The sequence below is a fragment of the Mobula hypostoma genome, chromosome 7 (assembly GCF_963921235.1).
Source record: "Mobula hypostoma chromosome 7, sMobHyp1.1, whole genome shotgun sequence".
Lineage (NCBI taxonomy): Eukaryota > Metazoa > Chordata > Chondrichthyes > Myliobatiformes > Myliobatidae > Mobula > Mobula hypostoma.
Window position 1 is genome coordinate 139211060 of NC_086103.1, and position 19603 is coordinate 139230662.

The window sequence follows — 19603 nt, forward strand, 5'->3', positions numbered from 1 at the left end:
GTTCAATGCAGAGACGAGTAAACCCCACGGAGCAGCCCATCCCTCTCCTCCAGACCTGACACCTTGATCTTTTCGAACTGGCACACTTAAATTGGCCAAACCTCGCTCATTCCTTGCTCTCAGACCTTTGATACGTTCTTGGACCCGGGCTCTGCCACTTCAAATTGGTCTGTACCCTGCCTCTCCGATTTGGCTCTAAACAACAGGTCACTCCTTGCTTTCAGGCCCAGGCCCAGCCACCTCCACTCTGCCTTGCCTTGGACCAGTTGCTTCGTATTGCCTCAACTCCGCTCCAGCAATGGCCGAACACTGGCTCATTCCCCACTCTCAGGCCCTAGCCCCGCTGCCTCGCCTTGGACCAGTTGCTTCGTATTGCCTCAACTCCGCTCCAGCAATGGCCAAACAGTGGCTCGTTCTCCACTCTCAGGCCCTAGCCCCGTTGCCTCCATTCAGCCTGCACCCACTACGATGCAACCATCCTGCGCCTTCAAGACTTCCCCTCATACTGCAAAATGGCCAGGTTGTACAGGCAGTTCAAAAGCTCAACTCCAAAGGGGAGGTTACAAATTATTGATTGTAGTGATCGTTTCCGAGAAAAATGGTGGTTAATAAATTGGTTAAGTTTTGTTTACTACCTGCAGGTCATCACTGTGTTTCACCAGCGCCATCTTAAACAGGAAGATGGGTAGGTTAGCAAGTTTTCGGATGACACAAAGATTGGTAGAGTTGTGGAGAGCACTATCAAAGGATACAGAAGAATATACGGTAGAAGTCAGAAGTTTACATACACTTTAGCCAAAAACATTTAAACTCAGTTTTTCACAATTCCTGACATTTAATCCTAGAAAACATACCCTGTCTTAGGTCAGTTAGGATCATTACTTTATTTTAAGAATGTGAAATGTCAGAAAAATAGTAGAGAGAATGATTTATTTCAGCTTTTATTTCTTTCATCACTTTCCCAGTGGGTCAGAAGTTTATATACACTTGTTAGCATTTGGTAGGATTGCCTTTAAATTGTTTAACTTGGGTCAAATGTTTTGGCTTGCCTTCCACAAGCTTCTCACAGTAAGTTGCTGAAATTTCGTTCTATTCTGAGTCTGGTTTGTAGGCTCACACACACTTTATCAGTTCTATCGGATTGAGGTCAGGGCTCTGTGATGGCCACTCCAATACCTTGACTTTGTTGTCCTTAAGCAATTTTGCTACAACTTTGGAGGTATGCTTGGGGTCATTGTCCATTTGGAAGACCCATTTGCGACCGAGCTTTAACTTCCTGGCTGATGTCTTGAGATGTTGCTTTAATATATCCACGTAATTTTCCTTCCTTATGATGCCATCTATTTTGTGAAGTGCACCAGTCCCTCCTGCAGCAAAGCACCCCCACAACATGATGTTGCCACCCCCATGCTTCATGGTTGGTGTGGTGTTCTTCCGCTTGCAAGCCTCACCCTTTTTCCTCCAAACATAACGATGGTCATTATGGCCAAACAGTTCAATTTTTGTTTCATCAGACCAGAGGACATTTCTCCAAAAAGTAAGATCCTTGTCCCCATATGCACTTGCAAACTGTTGTCTGGCATTTTTATGGCAGTTTTGGAGCAGTGGCTTCTTCCTAGCTGAGCAACCTTTCAGGTTATGTCGATATAGCACTCATTTTACTGTGGATATAGATGCTTGTCTACCCGTTTCCTCCAGCATCTTCACAAGGTCCTTTGCTGTTGTTCTGGGATTGATTTGCACTTTTCACGCCAAAATGCATTCATCTCTAGGAGATGGAATGCATATCCTTCCTGAGCAGTATGATAGTTGTATGGTCCCATGGTGTTTATACTTGGGTACTATTGATTGTACAGATGAATGTGGTACCTTCAGGTGACCGGAAATTGCTCCCAAGGATGAACCAGACTTGACATTATTTTCTGACCTCAATCCAATAGTAAATTTGAGGGCAGAACTGAAAAAACGTGTGCGAGCAAAGAGGCCTACAAACCTGACTCAGTTACTCCAGTTCTGCCTGGAGAAATGGAACAAAATTCCACCAACTTACTGTGAGAAGCATGTGGAAGGTTTGACCCAAGTTAAACAGTTTGAAGGCAATGCTACCAAATACTAACAAAGTGTATGTAAACTTCTGACTCACTGGGAAAGTGAAGAAAGAAATAAAAGCTGAAATAAATCATTCTTTCTACGATTATTCTGACATTTCACATTCTTAAAATAGTGATCCTTACTGACCTAAGACAGGGAATGTTTTCTAGGATTAAATGTCAGGAATTGTGAAAAACTGAGTTTAAATGTATTTGGCTAAGGTGTATGTAAACTTCTGACTTCAACTGTATGTCAGCTACAAATATGGGCAGAAAAATAACTGATGGAGTTTAATCTGAGCAAGTGTGGAGTGTTGTACCTTGGTAAGTATACTGTTAATAGCAGGACCCATAATAGCATCAATGTTGAGGGATCTTGGGGTTTAAGTACATAGCTGCCTGAAAATGCCCACAGTAGATAAGGCGGTAAAGAAGAGATCTGGTACGCTTGCCTTTATTGGTCCGGGCACCAAGTACACAAGAGTCAGCAAGTCATGTTGCAGCTACATATTTGATTAGGCCGCACTTGAAGTATCATATGTAATTCACTAGACTACATGGAAGCTTTGGAGAGGGTGCAGGTTGACTAAGATGCTGCTCAGATTAGAGGGTATTACCGTTACATGTACTGAGGTACAATGAAAAGCTTTCATTTATACCCCATTCAAGTAGATCAAGCCATATATAATTACGTCAACTTAGTATAAAGAAAACAGGATAAAGACTATTAGTGTTACTAAGAAGATGCAGTGCAGGTAAACAATATAAAGCGGGAGGGCTATGACAAGGTAGATTGAGAGATAAGAATTCATTGTTAGCAACAAGTTCTGTTCAGGATAAAAACTGTCTGAGTGTGGTGGTACATGCGTTCAAGCTTTTGTATCTTCTGCTCAAAGGAGGAGAGAAGAGAGAATGACTGACGTAATAGACTGCTAATGAGAGGAAGAGCAGAGGAGTTAGTCCAAATACCCAGGCCAATATTTATCCGGTATCAGGTTATCTGGTCATTATGGTACCACCATTGGTGGGAACGTGCTGGATGCAAATCGGCTAATTTCTCGCATTGCATGATGTTCATTAGGATTTTCTGAGACTATGAAGAATGCTACAGAAATGTAGTTTATTTTTAAATGGATCATCAGCTCATTTCTAGGGTTCAAGTGTATTTGAAGATCCCATGCTACTGATTAAAACACTGAGTGTTCTCCTGTTGTCTTGGCCAACTCTGCTCCTTCAAACACTCGTCAAATGTAAACAGACTGGCTTTTCATCCTACTTCTGTGAATTAGTAATTGGTCTGTTATTTACATAGGAAATTACAGCACACCCTCTTCAGCCCACGATGTTGTGCCAACCTTTTAAACTACTCTAAGATTAAACGTATCTGACTCCACTACCACCCTTGGCAGCGCATTTCACACACCTACCACTCTAAAAAATCCTATTTCTGACATTTCCCGATACCTTCCTCCAATCATCTTATAATTATGCCACCTTCTATTAGCCATTTCTGCCTGGGTAAAAGCTTCTGGCTAGCCACTCTATCCATGCCCCTTAACATCCTATACACTTCTCTCAAGTCATCCTCCTTTGCTCCAAAGAGGAAAACCCTGGCGTGTACCAAAATTACCATGACAAAATTTTGCTTTGCATGCATCCACACAGATAACTTGAAAACTCAAGTACATCAAGGTAGTACAAGGAAAAAATAATTAAAGAATGCAGAATAAAGTGTTACTGTTACAGAGAAAGTGCAGTGCAGGTAGACAATAAGGTAGTTTTTTGTTTTATTGTGAACACCTGCAAGAAAATGAATCTCAAAGTCGTATAGCTATTTTGATAACAACATTTTGATTTTTGAAGAGTCAAGAGGTCCATTCAAGAGTCTTATAACTGCTGGAAAAACATCTGTCCCTGACCCTGACCCTGTGATACGTGTTTTCAAGTTGCTGCATCTTCAGCCTGATGGAAGGGGAGAGAAGAAAAAAAATAAGGAGAACTTTGAGATATTTTCCTCCAATGGTGAAGGCACTAATGAAGGGTTAGTTCCTATTTGAGGTTTCCTGAATCCTTACAAAATAAGCTGTTACAGTTGAAAAGATACTACATCTACATACACTGGAAAATATATTGTATTATATCTGAAAGTATCACACAAGCATATTTCTGGAATCTTGAAGTATACAACATATTATGCAATATTGTAGCTAATTCAAAATATAGTTACGCAAATTCCTAGCACTAATTAATGACCTTCAGAGCTAGATTGGTGCTATTAGTATCCAAGGTTAATAGTACTAAATTAGATCTATCAATCTACCCACCCATGATGATATCCAATTATATGAATTCTGATTTGGATTTATAAATGAAATTAAATTTTGTGTGTAATACAGAACTGGGAGAGTACATGAAATGTAGTAAATTATAAAATTAGTTGTACAAAATGTGTGTCAATAAAAAAAAAGAAAAATATAACAATTGGTCCAGCACTGAAACAGCTAATAAAGATGAAAATATCTCTATTTTAATAGACTAATCAATTCAGAGAAGTGATCAACAAATTTCCAATCAATTAACTACAAAGTCCTAATAGAAGGGTGCACAAACAAGAGAAAATCTGCAGATGCTGGAAATCTGAGCAACACACACAAAATGCTGGAGGAACTCAGCAGACCAGGAAGCATCTGTGGAAAAAAGTACAGTCAACGTTTCAGGCCGAAACCCTTAGTCAGGACTGGAGTAAAAAAGTTGAGTAGATTTGAAAAGTGGAGGGAGGGGCGAGAGAAATGCCAGGCGATAGGTGAAACTCGGAGGGGGAGAGATGAAGCAAACAGCTGGGAAGTTGATTGGTGAAAGAGACAGAAGGCCATGGAAGAAAGAAGAAAGGGAGGGAGGAGATGGACGAGCAAGGAGATAACATGAGAGAGGGACAAGGGGATGGGAAATGGTGAAGGGGGGGTGGGGGGCATTACTGGAAGTTTGAGAAATCGATGTTCATGCCATCAGGTTGGAGGCTACCCAAATAGAATACAAGGTGTTGTTCCTCCAACCTAAGTGTGGTCTTATCCTGACAGTGGAGGAGGCCATGGATTGACATATCAGAATGGGAATGGAAAGTGGAATTAAAATGGGTGGTCATTGGGAGATCTCTCAAGTTCTGGTGGATGGAGCGTAGACGCTCCACGAAGCGGTCTCCCAATCTGCGCCAGGTCTCACCGATATACTGAGGCCACACCGGGAGCACCAAACACAGTTACCGATATACAAGAGGCCACAAAGGTGCACGTTAGCCGAGGACGTGCTCAAATTGCTTTTGCTCTAATTAGAATATAGAATTCTGCTCTGGTCAACTCAAAGATGCATTAAAATGCTGGAAAAGTTCTGAGAAATTATATGTAATCACCATTATCATTGTACTCTGCCTTGAGAAAACATGGCCTTTCAGTCTGAAAGGTGAACACTAAATATCAAATAAGATGGTACTGAAACAAAAACATTTACTTAAAAATACATTCACTCAAAATAGAACAGTAACATTAAGAATATTTTAGAAGTAAGAATGTGAGCTTGTTTCTACAGAACTGGTGAAGCCAGGCATTTGAAAAGCTGGACAGGCAACTAATGCTGTTTTCAGTAAAAAGCTTTGCCCTCTGGGAAAGGGCTGCACAGATCAGCTTTTAAGTGATGCGATGCAGACAACTTGCTTCCACCTATATAGTGCCTGTAAAAAGTGTTCACCCCCTTTGGAAATTTTTGTGTTTTATTGTTTTACAACATTGAATACTAGTGGATTTAATTTGGCTTCTTACGACACCGATCAACAGCAAAAGGCTCTTTCATGTCAAAGTGAAAACAGATCTCCACAAAGTGATCTAAATTAATTGCAAATATAAAGCGCAAAATAATTGATTGCAGAAGTATTCTCCCCCTTCATGTCAATATTTAGTTGATGCACCTTTGGCAGCAATTACAGCCTTAAGTCTGTGTGAATAGGTCTCTAACAGCTTTGCACATCTGGCTACTGCCAGTTTCCTCCAATTCTTCTTTACAAAACTGCTCTAGCTCTGTCAGATTGCATGGGGATCATGAGTGAACAGCCCTTTTCAAGTCCACCCACAAATTCTCAATTGGATTGAGGTCTAGACTCTGACTTGGACACTCCAGGACATTAAATTTGTTGTTTTAAAACCACTGCTGTGTAGCTCTGACTTTATGTTTAGGGTCATTGTCTTGTCGGAAAACAAATCTTTTCTCAAGTCAAAATTGTCCTGCAGACTGCATCAGGTTTTCCTCCAGGATTTCCCTGTATTTTGCTGCATTCATCTTATCCCCTGCCTTCACAAGCCTTCCAGGGCCTGCTGCAGTGAAGCATCCTCATAGTATGATGCAGCCACCACCATACTTCATGGTAGGGATGGGGTGTTTTTGATAATGTGCAGTGTCTAATGCTCAATTTTGTTTTCATCAGACCATACAACATTCTTCCAGCTGACTTCAGTCTCCCACATGCCTTCTGGCAAACTCTAGCCAAGATTTAATGAGAGTTTTTATTTCAACAGTGGCCTTCTCTTTGCCACTCTCCCATATAGCTCCAACTGGTGAAGCACCCAGACAACAATTGTTGTATGCTCAGTCCCTCCCATCTCAGCCACTGAAGCTTGTAACTCCTCCAGAGTTGTCATAGGTCTCTTGGTGGCCTTCCTCATTAGTCCCCTTCTTGCACGCTCACTCAGTTTTTGAGGATGGCCTGCTCTAGGCAGATTCATAGCTGTGCCATATTCTTTCCATTTTCTTGATAGACGATAGACAATAGACAGTAGGTGCAGGAATAGGCCATTCGGCCCTTCGAGCCAGCACCGCCATTCACTGTGATCATGGCTGATCATCCACAATCAGTATCCAGTTCCTGCCTTATCCCCATAACCTTTGATTCCACTATCTTTAAGAGTTCTATCCATCTCTTTCTTGAAAGCATCCAGAGACTTGGCCTCCACAGCCTTCTGGGGCAGAGCATTCCACATATCCACCACTCCCTGGGTGAAAAAGTTTTTCCTCAACTCCGTTCTAAATGGCCTACCCTTTATTCTTAAACCGTGGCCTCTGGTTCTGGACTCTCCCATCAGTGGGAACATGCTTCCTGCCTCCAGCGAGTCCAATCCCTTAATAATCTTATATGTTTCAATAAGATCCCCTCTCAGCCTTCTAAATTCCAGAGTATACAAGCCCAGTCGCTCCAATCTTTCGACATATGACAGTCCCGATGATTGACTTAACTGTACTCCAAAGGATATTCAGTGACTTGGAAATTTTCTTGTATCCATCTCCTGACTTATGCTTTTCAATAACCTTTTTCCTGGAGTTGCTTGGAGTGTTCTTTTGTCTTAGTGGTGTAGTCTTTGCCAGGATACTGATACTGGCATAGGAACATAGAAAATAGGTGCAGGAGCAGGCCAGGTGGCAGTTGGACCTTCCAGATATATGTGTATTTTTACAACAATCGATTGAAACACACAGGTCTCCAAAAACAGATCCCTAGTTAACAAATTGATTCTATTGGACTTCTAAAACCAATTGGCTGCACCAGTATTGATTTAGTGTGTCATATTAAAGGGTGGAGAGTGAATACTTCTGTTATCAATTATTTTGTGTTTTATATTTGTAATTAATGTAGATCACTTTGTACAGATCTGTTTTCACTTTAACAAGAGTTTTTTTGTTGAACTGTGTCAAAAAAAGCCAAATTAAATCTACTGTGATTCAATGTTGTAAAACAATAAAACAGGAAAACCTTTTGTAGGCGCTGAGTTGTTTTTTATATAACTGAGTCATAGCAGATGCAGCTTTATTCATTATCTGTAGCGATTGTGGCATAAAGTGACTTCATGTCTCCCCTCATCCATGTATAGTATCACGCGGGAAGCTCGACATTTTTAAGATTACATGTAGAACGTTCTTTCCCATATAGTATGCGACATAAACATTGTTGCAATAAAGAAGTTGGTGTAATCCAAAGAGATAATACTATTCACAGCATACCAGTAAACAAGCAGGAACAACTCCATCCTCGGTACTGTGCTCAGCATATTCCTTTAGGTCACGACTTTCCAAAATAAAGGCTTTGCATGTGTTAGAAAGCTTTTCCTGCTGTAGATATCCTAAAACACATAGTAAACAAAATTCAGCAGTTTTTCACCAATATCCACACAAAGCAACAGAGTAATTGATACATACATGCTGTGGCACAATAACATTGCTATGGTTAAAGGGTTTTAGAATAAATATCTGAAATTGTTACAGAGAAATTAATTAATATTACATTCGAGATTAGTCTTTTCTATTGCTTTACTGGAAAAATATTCTGTTCTACAAGCTGGTTGAAGTAAGTTTCAGCCAAGTTCTTGTACAGAAGAAAGTCGCACATTTAAAACACAAGGGAGAATCAAAGAAATCAACTTATTCTTTTCTCGAACTTTGCATAAGCACATTCAACTTGGCAGTCGGTTTTAACAAATAAGGCTGATGACACTCAGGGCGGTGACCAGCAATGTTCCCACTAAGGTGTGTGCATGCACACATCTTTTGCAACTAGCGCACAAAGGGATTTAAATTGCGCACAAAAGGTTGTCACCTATTACCTCATTGGCATGTTACGTATATTTCACAATTGTACACAATCACATTTCTTTTTCTGGTTTCTGATACGGACAGTGTTGACAACGTGGAGTTTGCGCTGATTTGTCTGCCAATTTTGGAACTGACGAAGAAATTATTGATTCACTACGTCCAATTCCAAAGAAGCAAAGGGCATGAAGCGCAAAAGAACAACTAGGTCATTTAAAGAGCAATGGCTTAATGAAACAGTAGAACCTGCTACATCGTAAGTTCATGAGGTCAGGAACGTGCTACATGAAATATTTATGTACAATACAGAAACTGCTGTTACCTGCGCGTATTGTTATGATGCAAAATTTGCTGGAGAATTTGCAAGTGGGAAGAAGTGGAGTGATATTTGGATACTTGATTTTTAAAGCATCATTTAGCAAGCAAATCACATCCGGATATTGTGCAAAAGCTCAGGCAAGAAGATCCTTCATTACCCGCTACAGGCCTGCTACGTATGTTTTGAGACAGTCCAGATGAACGACAGTAAAAATGATCAAACCCAAAGGAGATCATAGTTCTTATTGATAGTTAAAATGAATATGCGCACGTCATCGTCACTGGGCAAGAAAATTGCACAGCACAAAATTTTTGCATACACTGGTCATTACAAATTAGAGGGAATATTGGTGACCAGTGCTAGCAATTTTGTATGAAGTATCATATCAAGTACAAAAGCCAATTTGTGGGAAGTTAGAACAATCGAGAAAAGCTTATTTTTAAACACACAGAATTTTCCAAAGCAGTTTTTAGCTGCCTTATCCCAAATTTGTTGCAATTCTGCCACGGATTAGCTTCTTGAGGCTCCACCAGATCAGATACCCTATACTGAAATGAAATGACCCTATTTATAATACACCAGACATCACTGGATGTCCAGTACACACTTCCATGTTGCCACAGCTTAGGGAAACTAGTACTATGGACATTCCAATCAAAACAATTCCAGATTGCAGTTTTTTTCATTCCAAAAGAAAGTGCTGGCATTAAGTCACATAGATACAGTAAACCTGTGATCTGCTATTCTGTCCAATCACCAAAATCCACAGGAGGAAAACCATCTCATCCATCCTCTGGAAAGTACAGGGCATGGTCTGCAGTTCCAACTTAACAATGCAGCTTGTAGACAAAAGGGATTTGAGGATGGAGCAGTGGGGGGAATGGGAATGTCATTCACTTATTTTACACAACATAAATTCCACAAGACCAAATTTTATTCCACTTCTCAATTTTTTGGGTAGTGATTTTTGAATTCTGCAAGGGTGAATTTCACTTACCCAAACTTCAATAACACAGGGATCACTTGTACACTAAATCCAATTAAAAGCTCAGCATTTTCAATGGAATTTCTGCACAACTTTTGCATTGTTCACATCCTGAAGATGAATTAGTTAGCTTGTGCATCTCAGTTTAACTTGATTTAAAGTAATTTCTATTATTCAGTATTAAAATGAACATCATGCATTACGAATTAACAGTAATGCAAGCATTCTGAATGTTAAAAAATGCAGATTTAGGTAGAATTTCCATCAACATATTAGTACAAAAAATAACAACTGATGAGCAATATCAAGACAAGCAATGGACACAGAATGCTGGAGGAACTCAGCAGGTCATGCGGCATCTATGGAAAAGAGTACAGTTGACATTTCAGGCCGAAATCCTTCACCAGGACAGGAGAAAAAAGACTGGAGTCAGAATAAGAGGGTCAGGGAGGGGCAAGTGATGGGTGAGATTGGGTGAAGTAAAGAGCTGGGAAATTGCTGAAAGAGATACAGGGCTGGAGAAGGGGGAATCTGATAAGAGAGGACAGAAGGCCATGGAAGAAAGAAAAGGGGGAGAAGCACTAGAGGGAGGTGATGGGCAAGTAAGGAGATAAGGTGAGAGAAGGAAATGGGAATAGGGTATGGTGGGGGGGGGTCATTACCAGAAGTTTCAGAAATCAATGTTCATGCCATCAAGTTGGAGGCTACCCAGATGGAATACAAGATGTTGCTCCTCCAGCCCGAATGTGGCTTCATTGCGACAGTAGAGGAGGTCATGGACTGACATGTTTGGAATGGGAATGAGAAGTAAAATTAAAATGGGCAGCTACTGGGAGATCCTGCTTTTTCTGGCAGACGGAGCATAGGTGCTTGGTGAAGTGGTCTACCAATCCTACGTCGGGTCTCACCAATATACAAGAGCACCAGACACAGACTCACAGGTGAAGTGTCGCCTCACCTGCAAGGATAGGTTGGGGCCCTGAAAGGTAGTGAGGGAGGAGGTATAGCACTTGATCTGCTTGCAAGGATAAGTGCCAGGAGGGAGATCAGTAGGGAGGGAAAGATGAGCTTGGCAGTGGGAGCTGTTGGAGATGGCGGAAGTTCTGGAGAATTATGTGCTGGACACAGAGGCTGGTGGGGTGGTATGTGAACAAGAGGAACCGTATCCCTGGTAGAGTCATGGGAAGATAGGATAAGGGCTGACGTGCATGAAAAGGAAGAGATACAGTTGACGGCAGCGTTGATGGTGGAGGAAGGGAGGCCCCTTTCTTTGAACGAGGAGGACATCTCCTTAGTCTGAATGAAAAGTCTCATCCTGAGAGCAGATGCGGCAAAAACGGAGGAATTGAGAGAAGGGGATGGAAATTTTACAAGTTCCAGGGCGGGAAGAAGTATAGTCCAGGTAGCTGTGAGAGTCTGTGGGTTTATAATAGACATCAACAAATAAGCTGTCTCCAGAGATATACAGAGAAGATTGAGAAAAGGGAGGGAGATGTCAGAAATGCACCAGGTTAATTTGAGGGCAGGGTGGAAGTTGAAGGCAAAGTTGATGAAGTTGGCGAGCTCCGCATGCAGGCGTTGATGCAGTGTAGTAAAAGTTGGGGAGTGATTCCAGTGTAGGCTTGGAACTCGGACTGTTCCATGTAGCCGACAAAAGGGCAGGCATAACTGCGACCCATGCAAGCGCCCATGGCGGTTGAAGGAAGTGATAGGAGCCAAAGGAGAAATTACTGAGAGTGAGAACAAGTTCTGCCAGACAGAGGAGAGTGGTGGTGGAGGGGAACTGATTGGGTCTGGTGTCCAGAAAGAAATGAGAGAGCTTTGAGGCCTTTCTGGTGGGGGATGGAGGTGTATAGGACTGGAAATCCATAGTGAAAATCAGATGATCGGGGCCAGGGAACTTGAAATCATTGAAAAGATCAGGACTGTGTTAAGTATCATGGATGTAGGTAGGAAGGGACTAAACCGGGGGGGGGGGGCGCGGGAGGGGTGGAATAAAACTGAGTCGAGGTATGCAGATATAAATTAGCAGAACAGGAACAAGCAGAAACAATCAGTCTACCTGGACAGGCAGGTTTGTAGATCTTGGGTAGGAGGTAGAAATGGGATGTGCAGGGTAAGGGAACTATGAGGTTGGTGGCAGTGGATGGGAGACCCCTGGAGTTTAATAAGCTCAGTGATGGTGTGGGAGACAATGGCTTGATGCTCCTTAGTGGGATTCTGTTCAAGGGGTAAGCAAGAAATGGTGTCTGAGAGTTGTTTCTGGGCCTCAGCAAGATAAAGAGGTCAGCCTGCCAGACTACTACAGCACCCCCTCTTATTTGTTGGGTTTGATGGTGAGGTTAGGATTAGTGTGGTAAGAGTGGAGAGCAGTGCGTTTGGAAGGAGTGAGGCTGGAATTAGAGAGAGAAGTGGTGAAGACAAGATGGTTGATGTCCTGTCGGCAGTTAGCAATGAAAAGATCCAGAGCAGGGTGTCCAGGAAGAGGAGCGGGGTTAACGATAGGAAAAGAAGTCATCATGCAGGGTGGAGAGACCTTGCCAATAATGTAGGCATGGAAACAGGAAGAAGAGCTCAGCATCATGGTGGGCGCAGAACTCACTGTGGTGTGGGTGCAGGGGGGCAAAGATGAGGCCTTTACTGAGGACAAAACGTCCTGCCTCACTCAGAGAGGAGAATATCAGAGGGGATAGTGAAGACCCGGCACAGATTAGAGTTGGTAAGGGTATTGGTAGTGTCAGAGGAGAGGGGAGGGTTGGGGTGTTTAGGGAAGGTGGGTGAGAGGAAGATGAAGTCTCCAAGTACCCAGGAGCTGGTGGTGGGACCTGAGAGCACAGGATTGCAGAGTATCGGTGGGGGGGGGGGGGAGGGGAAAGGGGACAGGTGTTCCAGCTGCAGTGTGCTGTCGGTCAAGGCTAGAGTGGAGTTGGAGGTTGCACAATCAGCAGTTTGAAGGTGTCGGATGTGGTTGGAACTCGTATTGATGGCAGTAGAGGCAATCCCATTTTACTCAACAACTTACTGGAAACCCTCAATGCAAAACAACTTTGTAAATATGCTTAAGATTTTAATTAAAACTATTTCCAAATGTTCGAAGTTCAAATACATATAATATTGGATCATTTTTTTCCAATAACTAAATGAAAAAGTATAACGTTTATTTAATTTGGTTCTCTTTAAATAGTTTTAGGACTTGCGTGAAGATCCGATCACATTTTAGGGCATATTTGTGCAGAAATAGAGAAAATTCTAAAGGGTTCACAAACTTTCTGGCAGCACTATACACAAGAACGACCGCCTTCGTCGGACACAATGAATGACCATCATTAGCTTGTAGAAGAGACATTCACCCAATGAATGTAGGCTTCACAGTGACTTCACAAATTTCACATCACATGCCGGTGATAATAAACCTGATTCTGATTCTGACTTTCTAATCAGAAGCCAAGAGTATTTTCCCCTTGTTCTGGAAAATGTTCTCAGTCAATCTCATCAAAAGCCATTTTTTGTTATCAAGTTCTTTACTACACACAAACAACAGGAATTCTGCAGATGCTGGAAATTCAAGCAACACACATCAAAGTTGCTGGTGAACGCAGCAGGCCAGGCAGCATCTATAGGAAGAGGCGCAGTCGACGTTTCAGGCCGAGACCCTTCGTTAGTCCTGACGAAGGGTCTCGGCCTGAAACGTCGACTGCGCCTCTTCCTATAGATGCTGCCTGGCCTGCTGCGTTCACCAGCAACTTTGATCTTTACTACACACAGATGATTTGCTGTGCATCCAATCATCCAAAAGTAGTTCTTCAAACATCATCACACTGCCAACTTGTGCTATCTTGAAATTACAAGAACCGAAGAAATAGGAGCAGGAGTAAGCCCTCTGCCTATCAAGCCTGCTCCGCCATTCAATAATATCATGGCTGATCTGACCATGGACTCATCCCCCATAACCCTTAATTCCCCTATTGTGGAAAAATCTATCCAACCTTGTCTTAAATAACTTTACTAAGGTAGCCTCCACTATTTCATTGGCCATAAAATTCCACAAATTCACCATTCTTTTGGGAAAACCTCCTTACCTCCGTCCTAAATTTACTCCCCCCTAGTTCTAGTCTCACCTATCAGTGGAAACAACTTTCCTGCCTCTATCTTATTTATCCCTTTCATAATTTTATATGTTTCTGTAGGATCTCCACTCATCCTTCTGAATTCCAATGAGTACAGTCCCAGATGACTCAATCTCTTCTCAGCCTAACCCCCTCATCTCTGGAATCAACCTGATGAATTTCCTCTGCACCACTTCCAAAGCTAGTATATCCTTCCACAAGCAAGGAGACCAGAACTGTACGCAGTACTCCAGATGCACCAGTACCCTGTATAGTTGCAGCATAACATCCTTGTTCTTAAATTTAATCCTCTAGCAATGAAAGCCAACATTCTATTTACCTTCTTGATAGCCTGTTGCACCTGCAAAACTATATTCAGGCAAATTCTCCCTATTGCAAACCAGTTTCACTCAGTTATGACAAAAAGTATGGTTTATGAAGATAAATGAGTTTCAAACATAACTTTTTTTTGATACGACTGTAGATACTGGATTCTGGAGTTACAATTTACTGAAGAAACTCAACAGATCAAGAAACATCTTTGAGATCTCAGAGAGGAAACGGTAATAATTTCTGTCAAAACTCAGCAGGAGGACTCAATTACTATGGCTTTTCCTAACACCAAGGGCAGGTCATACTAATTAGGATTACCAATCAGCAGCTGCACTCATGTTTTAGTTATTTGATGACCAACTAATTTTCAAGACCAAACTTGAATTGGTTATCAGATGAATCCTGCTCCAAAGTGATTATCAACTAGGAAACCTTAAAATCAAGGTGCATAATTTCATGCTTAGCAGTTTTCCAGTGATGTTGACATCTGTTCAGTCTGGTTCATTAATGGGTTTAAACATCTGATCCATTGTGAGGGCCGGGACTTTAAGTATCCGACCGAATAATGAATTAGAACACTATTCTAAATACTATTCCACAAAGAAAAGTGACAATTTGAACACTCAAATTAAACTCTTAAAATTAAATCATAGATACAATGACTGTAGAAGGCCTGTGTGAAACAAACCATTTAACCCGCGATCCAAAACTACGGGAAATAGTCAGCGCAATGTCAGGAGGCTGTCAATCACTGAGAGGACTGGAGCAAGGAGAGCAGAGTTGTCTGGCCTCCGGTGCGGGTCCAATCCTTCAGAGAGCCAGGCACCGACTCCGCGCTTGCAAACCAGCTCACTTACCCAGGACCAGACGCGCTATGTCTGACGGCAGTAGCATTATCTCGGGACGACCCGGAGTTTATGAAGGAGGCCCCCCTCCCAGGAGGAGTCGCCAGGCTTCAGATCAACGCCGACCTCGGAAGTGGACTCGCCATTAACAAGAGTCGGGGGACGGGAGCTGAAAATGGCGCGTAAAAACAACGCCGTGTTAATCCTGACCGTGCATCCGGCGGAACTGGGAAAGCAGAGATGCGCCGGTGGTTGCCGGGAATTGCTGTTCGGTGTTGTTAACCAGAGCCCCGTGGGTCGTGTGGGTCCGCCGCCTGTGTTGAAGAGCGAGGCTGGGATCTTGTTCCAGCGGGGAAACAACCGTCGCTGTGCTCGCTGGCTGTCTCCGTTTACAAACCAGAAAAAAAATCACGTTGGCAACAAGTCAGATTACGAAGGTGCGTTTTAATGGCAATAGCTCGAGTTTAATAAAGCTGTGATCTGTCTCCGTGTTGCTGTGACTGCGCGTCCTCTGCAGCGTTTTAAATGTCTAACGTCCGCCGCTCGCGTCCCGCAGCCGCCGGGGGCCCGACGCGTTAAGCTGGGTTGAATCCGGGCCGTGTGTCGGTAGGACTGGAACGCTGCTGAGTTGTTAGATGCGATGTGGCTGGCAGGTCTGGGCACAGCAGCAGGTACAAAGTGTTTTCCGGCTGCCTGAGTGAAATTTAAGAATGAAAACCTGCAGACGCGGAAAATCTGAAATAGTAAAAGAAGAAATGTTGCGCACCCGTATTTAAAGAAGCAGCGTTAATATTTCAGAGAAAAGACGGTCGTCGTTGGTGTTAATAGCAAGTACGGAGATTTGAGCCGCTCTGAAATCGCGACTTCTGGGCTGAGGTGGCCGCACACGACCTGACGATTCCCGCCACTTCTCAAATTCTGCTCTTGACACGATTTCCTCTCAGACAAAACAAGCAGGATAAAGAGCGCTATAACACAATACAGGCCCTTCAGCTCATGTTGTGCTGACCTTTTAACGCATTCCGAGATCAATCTATCCCTTCATTTTTCTTTTGTCCATGTGCGTATCTCAGAGTCCCATAAATTTCTCTTTACTGCTTCTCCTGTTTCCCTGTTAGTTTGCCTTCTCCCACCTCAGCAAACTGAAGGAGCCAGTTTGCCTGTGACTTCTTGGGTTTGCTTTCCATCTCCCATCTTCATTGCTCAAGGCACTTTTCCTGTGTAGCTATTGGAGATGTTATACAAGCTCTTTTTAACCAAGCTGTCCTTTCAAATGAAATAGCATTTTACTTGCACTTGCTCTATCTTAATATATGACACTAAAATGGAATAAGAATGTGCAGAGCACCTCTTCATCCTGTGAGGGTGATACAGTGAAAAAATTGTTCTATGTACTGTTCCTACAATGGTGTCATTACACAATGCATTGAGGTAGAACAAGATAAAACAATAACAATACAGAATAAAGTGCCACAACTACAGAGAAGGTGCAGTGCAGGTAAACAATAAGATGTAAAATTAGAATGTGTAGATTGAGGGCAGGAGTCTAATTTATCATACTAGGGAACTATTTTATAGTCTTATAAGAGTGAGGTAGAGCTGCCCATGAGCCTGGTGGTACATGTTCTTCTCGCTGATGGAAGAGGGGAGAAGCAACACCCACAACACACTGGAGGAACTCAGCAGGTCGAGCAGCAACCGTGGATACAATCAGTCAGCATTTCCACGGATGCTGCCTGACCTGCTGAGTTCCTCCAGCATGTTGTGAGTGTTGCTTTGACCCCAGCATCTGCAGAGTATTCTGTGTTTGGAAGAAGGGAGAAGAGAGAATGTCTGGGTAGATGGGGTCTTTGAAAATGCTGACTGCTTTACTGCTACAGCAAGAAGTATAGAGGAAGGCCTTGGAAGGGAGGCTGCTTTCCATGATGCGCTGAGCTGTGTTCACAACTCTGCAGTTTCTTGCAGTTACGTGCAGAGTAGTGCAATACCAAGGCATTACACATCCAGAGAGGCTAGCTTCTGTGGTACATTGATTAAAAATTGGCAAGGGTTGAAGGTGACATGCCAAATTTCTTAAGTCTCCTGCAGAAGTAGAGGTATTGGTGAGCTTTCTTGTCCATGACTTCAAAATGGTTGGATCAGGACAGGCTGTTGGTGATGTTCAGTCCTAAGAACTTGAAGCTCTCAACCCTCTCAAGCTCAAGGCTATTAACATAGATGAAATACCCACTGTAGCAGGTTTAATGCGATGGATAAAGCATTGTATTGCCTATAATGGTAATGGAAATGGCTTGCAGGGTGAAGAGGAATTAGCAGGGACTGAGACTGACAGAAATACTCAACAGATAGACACAATGGTCTGAATGGCATCCTGCACTATAATGATTCACTTTATCTAAAATGCATCCTCCATATTCCACGTAATCTTTTTTTACTTATTGACCCAAAATTAAAACATGAGGAAAGGATAATTTTAATATTCTTGTTTATTCTCAGGATTAACTAAATCTTTACTTGCAGTACTTTATCAATTGTAACTCACTTTTCCTTGGGCTTTTTCTTGCATTTCTTTTCATTTTCCCCATTGATTAAATTCTCATATATTGATTACTATTCTCTCTGGATATATAAAAAAACGAGAGTGAAGGAAAGGAAAGAGGGGATAAGCAAAGTGAAATGGAGAAAAAGATGAGTGATTGTAGTAGAGAAGAAAGACAATGGGAAATAGAGACAAAATAAGGAGCAGGCAATAAGATGATGTGAGAGAAACAAAATCAATGTTTGCATATTATCTTACAGGTTATTTTTTGAACAAGAGGAAGATGAGCTTTTCTCACTTCCTTTGGAACTGAATGGTTAAAATAATGAAAGGGGCAGGACTGAGAAAGGAGGGAAAGGAAGTGAATGGAAAGTGCAGTAGATTATTACAGTGATGCCATTAAATAACATTGTTTATTTATTAAAAAGCATTTTTCAAAGTAAATTTATTATCAAAGTACATATGTTACTATATAAAACCCTGAGATTTGTTTTCCTGCGAGCATTCACAGTAACTACAAGAAACACGATGAAAGACCGCATCCCACAGGATGACCAAACAACCAATGAGCAAAAGACAATGAACTACAAATACAAAAGAAAAATGATAATAACAATAAATAAATAAACAGTAAATGGGGAACATGAAATGAAGAGTCTTTGAAAGTGAGTCCATAGGTTGTTGAACAGTTCAGTGAAGGGGCGAGTCAAGTTATCCCCTCTGGTTCAAGAGCTTGATGGTTGAGGGATATTAACACTTCCCATACCTGGGTGGTGGGGTCCTGAAGCTCTTGTACCTTCTTTCTGAAGGCAACAGTGAGAGGAGAGAGTGACCTGGGTAGTGGGGGACCCTGATGATGGATGCTGCTTTCCTGCAACAGCGCTCCGTGTAGATGTGCTTAATGGTGGGAGGACTTTCAAGTATAGGACTGGGCTGCATCCACTACTTATTGTAGGATTTTCCTTTCAAGGTCATTGGTGCTACCATACAATGACGCAACCAACCAATATACTCTCCACCATACATTTATAGAAGTTTGCCAAAGATTTAGATGTCATGCCAAATCTTTGCATACTTGTAAGGAAATAGAAGCACTTCAGTGCTTTCTTTGTAATGGCACTTAATGTGCTGAACCCAGGACAGCTCCTCTGAAATGATAACACCAAGGAATTTAAAGTTGCTGATTCTCTGCAGCTCTGATCCCCCAGTGAGGACTGGCTCACGGACCTCCAGTTTCCTCCTCCTGATGTCAGTAATCAGCTCCTTGATCTTGCTGACATTGAGTCAGAGATGGTGGTTGTGGCATCACTCAGCCAGATTTTCCGTTTCCCTTCTGTAAGCTGGTTTATCACCACCTTTGCTTCAGACAGTGACAGTGGTGTTGCCAGCAAACCTAAGTATGTCACTGAAGCTGTGCTTAGCCTCACAGTAATAAGTATAAAGTGAGTAGAGCAGGGAGATAAGCCCACAGCCTTGTGGTGCACCTGTGCTGACGGAGATTGTGGGGAAGGTGTACTATTGTTTTTAATAAAAGTCTGCTCTTTCTTTAGAAGTTGGTTAAAGAAGGATAGGAACTATTTTTTGCCGTAGCTTGCTTTCTGTTTTGATTAGTTAGGATATGTATCTCCCGAGCATAACACAGTTTGACTTCGTGGTTGCCTACTTTGCATGCATTTTTTCCAACAATGTGAATGAACTCAGTTTTTCTACATTATATTCCATCTATCATGTCCTTGCCCAAGATACAGATTATTAACCATAC

The 19603-nt window shown here is 42.2% G+C and overlaps 2 protein-coding genes across 9 annotated transcripts in view; one reads left to right on the forward strand and one right to left on the reverse strand.

The window, feature by feature from the left end:
* The window catches only part of npat (nuclear protein, ataxia-telangiectasia locus), a 54955-nt gene extending 39460 nt beyond the window's left edge, over positions 1-15495 (reverse strand). The window contains exons 1-2 of the mRNA XM_063054126.1: positions 15315-15495; positions 8130-8248 (exon numbers count right to left, since the gene is read on the reverse strand). Coding sequence (XP_062910196.1) covers positions 8130-8248; positions 15315-15351 — 156 coding nt within the window. The 5' untranslated portion in view covers positions 15352-15495. The remainder of the gene's footprint in view (positions 1-8129; positions 8249-15314) is intronic.
* An 80-nt stretch (positions 15496-15575) lies between these two features.
* The window catches only part of atm (ATM serine/threonine kinase), a 191765-nt gene continuing 187737 nt past the window's right edge, over positions 15576-19603 (forward strand). For all 8 annotated transcript variants that reach the window (XR_010018715.1, XR_010018716.1, XM_063054130.1 and 5 more), the window contains exon 1: positions 15576-15739. The gene's annotated coding sequence lies outside the window, so the exon portion shown is untranslated. The remainder of the gene's footprint in view (positions 15740-19603) is intronic.